Raw genomic sequence first — 12,296 nt, forward strand, 5'->3', positions numbered from 1 at the left:
CTGGAGATGACACATCATTTGTTTTTATTTCTGTCTCAAGTTTTACGGTCCCTGCCCGGGCACTAACTACCGCCATACATTCTGAACCACAATGGCTATACTGTTCGAACGCGAATCTCGCATGTACAAACACAAACACCTTCCCGCCCAAATAATGTCTCCTCTCCTGTCATGACACAGACCACCCCAGTGAAACACTGCTGTGCTCTGCCCCAGTAAAATATTATTCATAATTACTTGTCTGGCAATGGAGATTACTGTATATCGATCTGAGAATCGTTTTCCCTTACAATATTTCAACAACCACGCCATATGTGTTAGCCTATGTATCCGCTTCTTAGAATCAAAATTAGTCATGCCAGATCCGCAAATGAAGCACAATTTTGATCTAATTGGTCAAACAGGTTTGCAAAAAGGTCTGATTCACTTTGATTTACTGTACTGCAGGTAATCCCAATTTATGTCCATTGTTCATAAAAATATTGGGAACCTGTTTCAGTAGCTACTGAAAGGCTAAAAACACCTGGTAATGTGTGTCCACTTTAAATGCTTCACAAAAATATGTATATATATGATAAAATATGTAAAACTCCCTAAAAAATGCTAATTGTCTTCTTTCAATGAGATGGAGTCTAGTTGTCACACTTTTTACTTCAGCGAATATTTCTCAGTGTAGGTTCATTTTTGAAATTCCGTTTGTATTGTCATATCCCATGGCCACTAAAATCTATACATTTCTATAGGCTACATTTTCATCATTATTGGCCAGGAAGAACAACATATAATTAATTTAACACCTTTTTATATAAAGTGTAAGTTGTCACAATGGAACCTGGCACTAAACAGCCTGATTGATAGATAGATAGATAGATAGATAGATAGATAGATATTGCATTGATAAGAGACATGTGACAACTAGCCCCGGTCTCCCATACAAATATACATAAATACACAGACAAAAAACATTTATATAAACTGCAACCAAATGTTTATTTAGATGTTTATTTACCTTGTAGACTTTTATAGAAATATATATATATATAATAACAATATGTATATTGCATCAAGATTAACAGAACCTGACATTTTCAGTGTCATAATTCTCATTAGGGGTGTATATGGTGAACACCCACTGATCTGTGCTGCATTTCCCAAAAGCATCATAAGCCTAAGTAGCTCATAGAAACCATCAGCACCAGTGGTTCTACGATCTGCTTCTGCTTTTGGAAAATGCAGCCCTGGTCAATAGGCTACAGAAAACAGACTATGAAAAGTGTGACTGGATGCTACATGTAAATAACTGTATGATGTACAGCATTACTTCCTCAGATATTGATACTGTATGTTGCAAAGCATTATGAATGATGTGATATATTGAATATATTGGAACCATGATATCGGAGCAATGAAAAACCTATAAAGCATATAATCAACGCAGTTTAGGCGTTATGCTGGTTTAGTTCCTCAATGGCTTGGTCACAAGAAGTGTACTGTAGACTTATGTTGACCTCTCTCTTCTCCTCGCCTCACAACATAAAGGTGCACATAAGAAAACACATATCTGACACACACACACACACAATCTTTCATACACATACTTCAGCACTGTACATTCCTCATATTATTGCTGCCTTCTTCTGTGCAGAAAATACTGTATTTATTTTCCCCTAATCGCAAGACTTTTATTTTACATAGAACACTAAAACCGCAAATCAGTTGTAAGTGTAAGTGCGTTTGTCTCTAGGTATATAATAAAACTTTTTGCATCATATTTGGATAGTTTCATCATCATTAAAGTTCTTCTTTCTCCATATTCTCTTTGTAAACTACAATATCAGTTCCAGTGCCTTCTTTTGTTAAAAACAACAGAAAAAAAACAGATATAAAAAAACTAAAAAGCACTTTAAAAAAAAATCAGTTTTCACTCTGAGACTGATTCGCAGACAGACTCTAGACTGTTTGCTACCTGTCACGAACATAAGGAGAACCAACTCAAAAAGAATGTGATTACAGCTAGATTAGGTGAACCACAAGAGATTCTAATGTATTTTAGATGTTCTTTAAACAATGTTAGGATGGTGGGCCTCGTTTGCAGTGTCGTCTATAGTTCAGAAACCTTTCTGATAGGTCTAAGGAGGAACATACGGAACATTTTGCCAACCACAAACAATGATGTTTCCTGTGGAAAGGCTTACAAACAGACAACTCTGTACATGCACAGTGCACAGTCTTTCTGGGTGCTTCCAAATAGCATGAGACTAACCAACCTAGTTCCTTGGTTCCCTCAAACTTTACTCAATTTACACAGTTCATTATTCAGTACAGCAATCCTCCAGTTCTCATTGAGCATGTTTTACGTGTAGCAGCATTATTACTTTTTTTTCTTTTTTGCATAATTTTGATATTGTCACAATCAAAACCTTTTTGTCTTCAGTCAACGAAGATGGGCCAGGCATTCTCCTTTCTTAGGCCCACCTGACACCACCATAATATTAGGTCACCATGCTCGTTGTAATGGTGGGAACAGTGGTGGACCGGTTCGGGGTCTTTTTTTTCTTGTTGCCCCCTTTGCCACTTTCCTTGGAATCTCGTCCGCGGTTCTTGCCATTTTTTTCTCCACGGTTTTGTGGATTCTTCTTATTTTCTCCTGAATAAAAGAAAGTTGCAATTAGAAAACCCAAGATGTATTATTGTCTTGTTTTTAAGTAAAAAACAATGTAAATATACGTGAGAGACAAAACCGTATGTATTTTTTCATAAGATTTATATTTCTGACCCCTTTTTCTTTTTTTTATTGATTTCGGAATAAACCTCAAAATTGTATTCAATTTATATTTTTTTTAAAAAGAAAAAATGTCAACTTAATTCAAGATATACAATTAAGCTTTAATACATGTCATTTTGTATTTCAAGTTAATTAGAAAAATTAAAAATATCTATAATAGTAAAGTGTAGCTATTTTTAATGTAAATGTAAAGGATTGATAAAAAATATATATATTTCTAAAGCTGTGAACATTTAAGGTATATACAACTGTACAAAAATGTATGCATAAACGTTATGATTATAAATACTGATTAGGTCATGCTGAACTGTAGTATTGTCCAACAAACAGCACTGAAAAACACAGGCTTGTTCGTTTCCCATCAGCCTCACTTGCAGTACTACAAGGGGGAGTCAGAGCCTCCAGACTGACTGATATTTGTTATGAAGTTAGTGCTGTGAGTCTCAGTGTTCCCTGGAAACCAAAGTCAACACTCATTTGGTGCTGGAGAGCATTCACTCGGCACTTGATAACATGAGCCACACACACAGCCGCTCTGTGGCTCCTGAAATTGTCTCTCTGCTCATCTCAAGGCCCTGATATTATACCACAAACTGTTGCATTTGTTTCTACATAAAATGCATAATTAAAAATAGAATGGAAATGACACAAACAAATATTTGTTTAATTAAACCTTTGATTGTTAATAAGAGTTATATAAAAAAGCAGTTTCACGTTTGAAATGGCATCATCGTAAACACATAAAAGACAACTTTATTTGGCAAACATTAAAGAAAAGTTTAATGGACTTGAATCTAATAACAAGCAATAATTAGCATTCCCTTGCCCTGCCAATGCCTGTAAAGCACAAACAGCAGTTCATTCTGCAATATATAAAACCTATATATGTCAGAGATACAGTATGATGTTGTTTGCAGTTATGCCTGTTACATTATTGAAGCGTCAACAACTAAATATTTCCGCAATATTACAATAGAAAGTTTTCTGTTTTACTGTTTTTCTGCTGCAGGAAATCGCAAACACTGTTCAGAATTATTTTTGGGAGTGCTTTTGCTTTTACACAACAGATCAATAAACATTACGTTAATATTATAATGATATGTTACTCGACACAATATGGCCAAATATTTAGTTAGTTTTGCTCCACTAACAAAAATGGTTTCAAACAAAGCCACAGTATAGCCGCTGTGCATTTCAGAGTAACACACAGTAGTGGTGTTTTGTTTATAAATGAGTTACTGTTTTTGAGCAAATTGGTTGAGTGAATAAGTCAATGACTCATTTATTAAGACACTTGCTTATTTTGTTCCTAAACAAATCAGTAGCATGTTTTGAACAATTCGATTTGATGAATGATTCAGTGACTAACTCATAAATACATTTGATTGTTTTGTACAACAATGAATCAGTGTGTTTTGAACAAATCAGCTAAATGAATGATTCAGCGACTCACTCATTGACTAAAGCCACTTATGAAGGGCACTTTGGAGTGAGAACAATCATGGCTGCCATACTGAAAGGTCGTTCCAAACCAAAGTGCTCAAAACTGGCCACTTCAAAGGGCCCTTCGGAATGAAAGACTTTGCTTCCATGATTCTTTGCACAGGTTTAATTGTGCGACGGCGCCTCCTTTACTAGCTTGGCAAAATGACGCAAAGCACCTTCCAAGCAAGAGAGAGGATTTCGAAGGGATTAGTGAATAAGGAACTGGGATGAGCTCTTCAGAATGGAATGCAGCGAGTCACTTGTTTTGATCCTGAATGAATCGGTGTGTTTTGAACAAATAATTTGAATGAATGATTCACTGACTCACTCATCACTCATAAAATCACTTGCTGTTAACGTCCCAGATTCATCCAGTCAGATTAGAGGACCAGAGATAAATGTTGTATGTATTGTATAAAAGCATAATATCATAGTCTTATCAGTGAGAAGATTTCTGAAGATTTCCACAAATCAAACAAAAGAAGATTTCTAACTCAATTCAATTGTTTAGTATTCATTGCTTTGAGAACAGCAATCCTGTTCATGTGAAGAATTCAGAGGCCTTGAGTTTACAAAATGCCTCTCGAGTGTCAGTTAATCACGATTTTAAAACCGAGGTGAATTGAAAAAACATGGAAGGAAATGGAGCCTTAAACTTTGGATCCACATGGAGGAGACATGTTAGCTTTGATAAAGCGGTAAGAGCGCTTGGGGAGGATCCATTCATTTATGACAGCAATAATTACAGCGCTGCTCAATCCAACCTAAACACCATCGCCTGACAAAGGCAATCACGCGTTTAGCGTATTCAGGTTTCGTGCAAAGACATTTATTAAGCTACAGGAAAGAGAAGAGAAAGGGGGGGAGCTTGGCAAAATCAACACAAAGCGTGAGATCTGCAGACCAGTAAATCACCGCTGTTATACAAGCACTGCCCCCTGTGATTTTTACAGCAGCCCTGTCAGCCAATTCCTGCAGATGTATTCAGAGCCTTGCTAATTTAGCACGAGGTACACATTTACGCACTGAGAAAAAAGGAGGGCAATCGGGTCATGCAACCCATAACCTATTAGGTTTTTTTTTTGACACCTGAGTCGCATTACTTCTTTTTTTGCCCTGAGAAGTGAGAACTGCTTTGCTTTTCGGGCAAAAAACATGCTTTGACTCGAGCCGGCACATAACTGATCCTATCTTAACATGGTTAGGGAAAGCATGATATTATGAGAGTGAACTACAAACAAATGACTTTACATGTGTCCAGGCCTATTAGTTCACCATAGCTCTCTCTATCTCTCTCTCTTCGAAAGCTTTGCCGACAAGTGGACTCTCTAAGTTTAGAAATTTGGCAGGCGTCACAGCACTTTTATGGGGCAGTTTATAATATTTCACTGTTAATTACTCTTATGGCCCCCGGGTGGAAATTCTTTCCACAAATACGGACGTCATGCAGAGTAAATTTGCCTCTCATTTCTCAAATGGCGTTGTCACACCTAGTCCAGCAAAGCATGGAGCTTAATTCTCCCGACAGAAGGACAGTGAGCACTTGATCTTGTGAGGCTGTTCACACAGAATAATACGTAATTTCCAGGAAAGCACTGTTTCTTAACAGTGTGAAGACAACTAAGAGCTCTAGAAGGTATAATCAGGTGTTTACAGTATTTTAAGAAACACTCAAAGTGTGATATTATGATTAGCTTACGATTAACTCATGAGTCATGTAATTTCATAAACTGACATAAATTGCTTGAATATGATGTCCACATACATGATTAAATTAAAGGAGATCTCTGGTTTGGGAGATATATATTGGAAAACATAAAAGAGAAAATACAAAAATAGACTATGAGTGAAAGCCATCACAATCACACAAAAACTTTTTATTAGCCTGGATTGATTTCTGAATTGGCAATGACATTGCAAGGTCTGCTGTAAGCTATTCAGTTGTAAATTTCATGAAACATTAATGAAAATAATCAGATCAAACTAGCTATTTTTATTTTTGAAAAGTCCTTCCTTAGTTCTCAAATCTTGTTCACCAGCAGACATCAAAACTATCAAGTTGACAACGAACACAAGATCCAGTGAAGTTTGAGGTTTACTGCAATTTCTTCTTTTCCACTCACTGCACTACACTTGTGTAAAAAAATAAAATAAAATAAATAAATAAACTGACATTCTTATGCATGCAAATTATAATGACTATGTGTATCATACTTTTATGTGCTTTTTAAGATTAACGGTTTACGATCATCTTTTCATCCTTGTTTTCATGGATAAAAACGTCATTCAGGTTTAGAGCAGCACAAAGTTTTTAATGGCTCTTTTAATGGCAACAAAGTATACTGAAAATAATGCAAAAAATAATAATTCAGCTTAACTTGAATAATGAAAAGTTACTTAAATTATTGATTATATTATAATGAATAGTATTATCAATAGACAATAAAAAAATATAATACTGAAAGAAAATGCAAAACGGTTTTAACAATTTTTTTTATGTTTTTGAAAGTATGCTCACGAAGGCTAAATTTATTTCATTTATTTGAAATATTATTACAATTTAAAATAACTGTTTGCTATTTTATCTTAAACTGTAATTTATTACTGCTATGGGAAAGCTGAAAGCGGTTGTGCTACTTAATTAATTTATTTATTTATTTATTTATTTGGAAACCCTGACATTTTTTCATCGTTGATGAATAGAAAGCTCAAAAGAACAGCATTTATTTGAAATAGATTTTTTTTTTATAATAATGTAAAAGTCTTTACTGTCACTTGTTATTTTGATGCATCCTTGCTGAGTAAAAGTAACATTTCTTTCAAAAGAAAAAAAATAGAACTGACCCAAAACTTTTGAATGTAACCACTGAATTAACCAATGAGCTAAAAATTCTTGTTTGGGCCATTAAAAGCTTTTTTGTTCATGCAAACTCCTATATTTTAGGCTGAAATCTACACAAGCCATCCAGAAGAGTATAACGGTAGAGAGAAACAACATATTCAGACTTTTACAAACAGTTTACAGCCAACAGGTCCACTACAGGTCCACCAACGTTCTTTTCCTGCTCGAGAGCCAGAGCAGCATATTAACCTCAATTTCCAGTAAGTTAAAGCAACAAACAAAATGCCGCCCTCAGATCCGCAGCCAGCAACGAAAAGATTACAAACCAGCTGGGCTTCTGTTTATTTACTGAGAACACTCAAGGATTTATTTGCACCGTATTATGTCAAAAACCATAAATAAACTAAATCAAATTAGTTCCAGGAGACTGTTTACATGTTTTTCCGAGTGGCCAAAAAAAGATAAATGATCAATAAATCAACAAATCTGTAATTTGCAAAAACGCATATTGAAGTTGGATAACAGATTTCACGCATTCCTTTCAGCACAAGTATTTCCTATCCATCCACATTCCAATATTTTTGTGTTTTTATTCTTTCTGTGATTTACCTTTGCAAGGGATCTTTTTCTGCACGGTACATCTTTGGGTCTGTGTCTCTGGGACGCAGCCCGAGGGCGGAGCGGCCCCTGTGGAAGTGGCAGGACTTGGAAGCTGTAAGGGCTCCCTGGTACGGGTCTGGTTACCCTTTTTAAAGCCACATGTTTTGTTCTTCTTCATGCAAGGGCCCCACGGACTCCACTCACTTAGATCACATTGGACTGCAACACAGACATAAATAAACAAAAACAGAATAACCAATTTTTTTGAATGAATCTAGTATATGCCAATTACATAATTTACTATATTTTCAGACAATAGGGAAAAGACAGAAATTGCTTGGGGTTTGTACATTTTGTTCCTCTGGACGGGGGCCTGAGAAACAAGTTACTCCAAACAAAAGTTGAAGAAACTGCATTAGGAAACCCCAAAGAATTCACAGCGGAGATTCAGACTGCTAAAATCCAGCATCACTCACATTTTCCAATTACATTTTGCTAAAAAGACGAGCATGTGTTATGATTGTATGAGGTAGGCTCCATTTGTATTCAACGTAATGACAAGCTGTCAAGCTCCAGACTTCCAATTGCATTGAGCGGTTTCAAGCAGTTTTCAAGTATTTTCTAAGTATCCAATTTTTTTCGGTCTAAAGTGTTTGGGGGCAGGACAGTCAACGGGAACTCATCTCTGCCAAAAACAATCACAGACTGAAAAATACACATAACAAAGTGGTGGACTGACCCGTTGACGCAGGTGAGGCATCATAAGCTTTGGCAAAATGTCACACTGGAAGTCGAGGCTCCCCATTTAAAGGCCAAACAGCCTGGAGGAGCCAGCACCACCATTGCGAGTAATGCTATTAGTGCTGTGTTTGCTTGCTTCTGACAGAAATATTTTCAAAAGAAATCAATAAAAACCCTTCCAACAGGCCTTGTGCCAACGTTCCTCTCAACAGCGATTGAGAAACCACCGAAAAAAGAAAACAGAATTGAAGGAAATAAAAAAGCACAAGGTATCCGAGAAGTTTCCAGTTTTATCATTCCATCGGCATAACTGAGTCGCAACAACTATTCATATAAAAAAAGAACAGCATTTATTTGAAATAGATTTTTTTTTTATAATAATGTAAAAGTCTTTACTGTCACTTGTTATTTTGATGCATCCTTGCTGAGTAAAAGTAACATTTCTTTCAAAAGAAAAAAAATAGAACTGACCCAAAACTTTTGAATGTAACCACTGAATTAACCAATGAGCTAAAAATTCTTGTTTGGGCCATTAAAAGCTTTTTTGTTCATGCAAACTCCTATATTTTAGGCTGAAATCTACACAAGCCATCCAGAAGAGTATAACGGTAGAGAGAAACAACATATTCAGACTTTTACAAACAGTTTACAGCCAACAGGTCCACTACAGGTCCACCAACGTTCTTTTCCTGCTCGAGAGCCAGAGCAGCATATTAACCTCAATTTCCAGTAAGTTAAAGCAACAAACAAAATGCCGCCCTCAGATCCGCAGCCAGCAACGAAAAGATTACAAACCAGCTGGGCTTCTGTTTATTTACTGAGAACACTCAAGGATTTATTTGCACCGTATTATGTCAAAAACCATAAATAAACTAAATCAAATTAGTTCCAGGAGACTGTTTACATGTTTTTCCGAGTGGCCAAAAAAAGATAAATGATCAATAAATCAACAAATCTGTAATTTGCAAAAACGCATATTGAAGTTGGATAACAGATTTCACGCATTCCTTTCAGCACAAGTATTTCCTATCCATCCACATTCCAATATTTTTGTGTTTTTATTCTTTCTGTGATTTACCTTTGCAAGGGATCTTTTTCTGCACGGTACATCTTTGGGTCTGTGTCTCTGGGACGCAGCCCGGGGGCGGAGCAGCCCCTGTGGAAGTGCCAGGACTTGGAAGCTGTAAGGGCTCCCTGGTACGGGTCTGGTTACCCTTTTTAAAGCCACATGTTTTGTTCTTCTTCATGCAAGGGCCCCATGGACTCCACTCACTTAGGTCACATTGGACTGCAACAAAGAAACACGGACAAAGACAAAAAAAACAGAATAACCAATTTTTTACATGATTCAGGGGACCTGTTACCACAACTTAAATAAATGCATGGTTGCAAGTTAAAAATTCTAATTCAATAATTTAATTAAACCTTTTAACCTTTGATTATTTTGTTGAGTTCAGTTGGCATAATAATGTTGATCATTATGGTACCTTAATATTGTGTGCAATTTAAACTCAAATTTCTGTGTTAATTGAATTTCTTTAAAAATGAAGTTGTAGTAACTCAATAAAATTGTCTTGTTAACTTTGGAAACTGGGCAGTGGATTTCTAGTTCCCAGCATGGTTTGCATAAAACTGTATAAGGAAATTAAGTTATTTTATGTGTTTTTTACTGAAGGGAAAGACCTGTTAGTGTTTAATGCTGTTATGTTTGACATTTTAAAGAGTTTCTGTTATGTTGAAGTTTTTGTGGTTACCATTGTGATGAAGAGTAAACCACATGAAGGTAAACAGTACATTGACTCTATTAGCAATGACTGCGCTAATGCCAGTGACAAATAACATCTTACTTGTTCATTAAATATACATTCTAAATAAGTTGCATTTAGCGTGTGCTATGATATATGTGGATTTGAATTGAAAGAAGATAATATAAATTGGTTCCAGGCCCACAAATCCATTAGTTGGAGCAACTTAAATTGTTTGAGTAATCAACTTAAAAATATGTTTATGTTACAAATTATTAAGCTCTTCTAACCCAATATAGTTTGTTGGTTTAACATAATTTCATTAGAAGTTGTCATAACTCAAAAAAATTGATGAAAACTGTTGCGTTAACACATTATTTTTTAGAGTGTAGAATGAATGACGGGGGTCTGAGAAATAAGTTACTCCAATCAAAAGTTGAAGAGACTGCATTAGGAAACCCCAAAGAATTCACAGTGGAGATTCAGACTTCTAAAATCCAGCATCACTCACATTTTCCAATTACATTTTGCTAAAAAGCAGAGCATGTGTTATGATTGTATGAGGTAGGCTCCCTTTTTATTCAAGGTAATGACAAGCTGTCAGGCTGTAGACTTTCAATTGCACTGAGCGGTTTCAAGTGTTTTTCAAGTCTTTTCTAAGTATCCAATTTTTTCGGTCTAATGTGTTTAGGGGCAGGAAGGTCAAAGGGAACTCATCTCAGCCAAAAACAATCACAGACTGAAAAATGCACATAACAAAGTGGTGGACTGACCCGTTGATGTAGGTGAGGCATCATAAACTTTGGGAAAATGTCACACTGGAAGTCGAGGCTCCCCATTTAAAGACCAAACAGCCTGGAGGAGCCAGCACCACCATTGAGAGTAATGCTATTAGTGCTGTGTTTGCTTGCTTCTGACAGAAATATTTTCAAAAGAAATCAATAAAAACCCTTCCAACAGGCCTTGTGCCAACGTTCCTCTCAACAGCGATTGAGAAACCACAGAAAAAAGGAAAACAAAATTTGAAGAAATAGAAAACAAGGTATTCGAGAACTTCCCAGTTTTATCATTTCATCAGCATAACTGAGTCGCAACAACCATATCCATATACAGTATAAGTCATTCTATGACAGAAGTACCATGTGCCCACAACATCTGATGACGTGCACTAAACCAAAAACCTTATATACTGGATATATGCAATATAAAACCAGATTAGATACCGATTTTTATATATTACTGTTATAAAATATGATATTATTGTGTGAGGATGGTGCATTTTAATAAAATAAACCTTTATATAATAAATATTTATTAAAAACTGCAATAACTACAAAAATTTAGTCATTGTGTCATTTTAAATTACAAAAATGTAGAAGTGACATCATTTGGCTTTCAGTTAAAAAAATTTTAAAGTTCTATTTTTATTTAACATTAACATTCACAATTTGTTTTTCATAATTAACCAATTTTTGTCAAACATAACATAGCATAACATTCCCATAATTAAGCATGAGGCAGAAAATTGCTGTTCAGTTTTGCTGGTAAAATGTATAAAGGGGTGGTTGACTGTTTTTTTTCTAGGCTTGATTGAGTTTGGTGCAGTCTAACATGTGTTAATGCTTATTTTAATTATTTTTCACATAATTTACCTTTATTCTACACTAGGGCTGCACGATAAATCGCATGCGATATTTAACGCGCATCTTATCAGTAAAGCCGGTTCTGTAATCAGCGGTAAATCTCCATTACCTGCGGGCTTTCACATTGAGCAGCATTAACTACACAGAGCCGTTGTTCACTGACGAGCAGCGCAAAAAATCGCGCGAATATGAACGTGGGTTTGCGCAACTCGTCAGAGAACAAGGGCTCTGTGTAGTTAATGCTGCTCAATGTGAAAGCCCGCAGGTAATGGAGATTTACCGCTGATTACAGAACCGGCTTTACTGATAAGATGCGCGTTAAATATCGCATGCGATTTATCGTGCAGCCCTATTCTACACCACTCTGTACCTTCTCCCATAAACACGCTGATCATTTCCTGCTTTTATGAAGCCCCTCCCTCAGAAATACGTGATGGGCTCAGAGTGGTTAGCTG

At 36.0% G+C, this 12,296-nt stretch overlaps 1 protein-coding gene across 1 annotated transcript in view; it reads right to left on the reverse strand.

Annotated features, from left to right (window-relative positions):
- Window positions 1-2,102: 2,102 nt before the first annotated feature.
- LOC107756084 (R-spondin-1) overlaps window positions 2,103-12,296 on the reverse strand; it is a 19,217-nt gene continuing 9,023 nt past the window's right edge. Inside the window, exons 4-5 of the mRNA XM_016573063.1 lie at window positions 7,722-7,931; window positions 2,103-2,647 (exon numbers count right to left, since the gene is read on the reverse strand). Coding sequence (XP_016428549.1) covers window positions 2,493-2,647; window positions 7,722-7,931 — 365 coding nt within the window. The 3' untranslated portion in view covers window positions 2,103-2,492. The remainder of the gene's footprint in view (window positions 2,648-7,721; window positions 7,932-12,296) is intronic.

Source organism: Sinocyclocheilus rhinocerous, unplaced genomic scaffold (assembly GCF_001515625.1).
Source record: "Sinocyclocheilus rhinocerous isolate Xijiao unplaced genomic scaffold, SAMN03320098_v1.1 scaffold11, whole genome shotgun sequence".
Classification (NCBI taxonomy): domain Eukaryota; kingdom Metazoa; phylum Chordata; class Actinopteri; order Cypriniformes; family Cyprinidae; genus Sinocyclocheilus; species Sinocyclocheilus rhinocerous.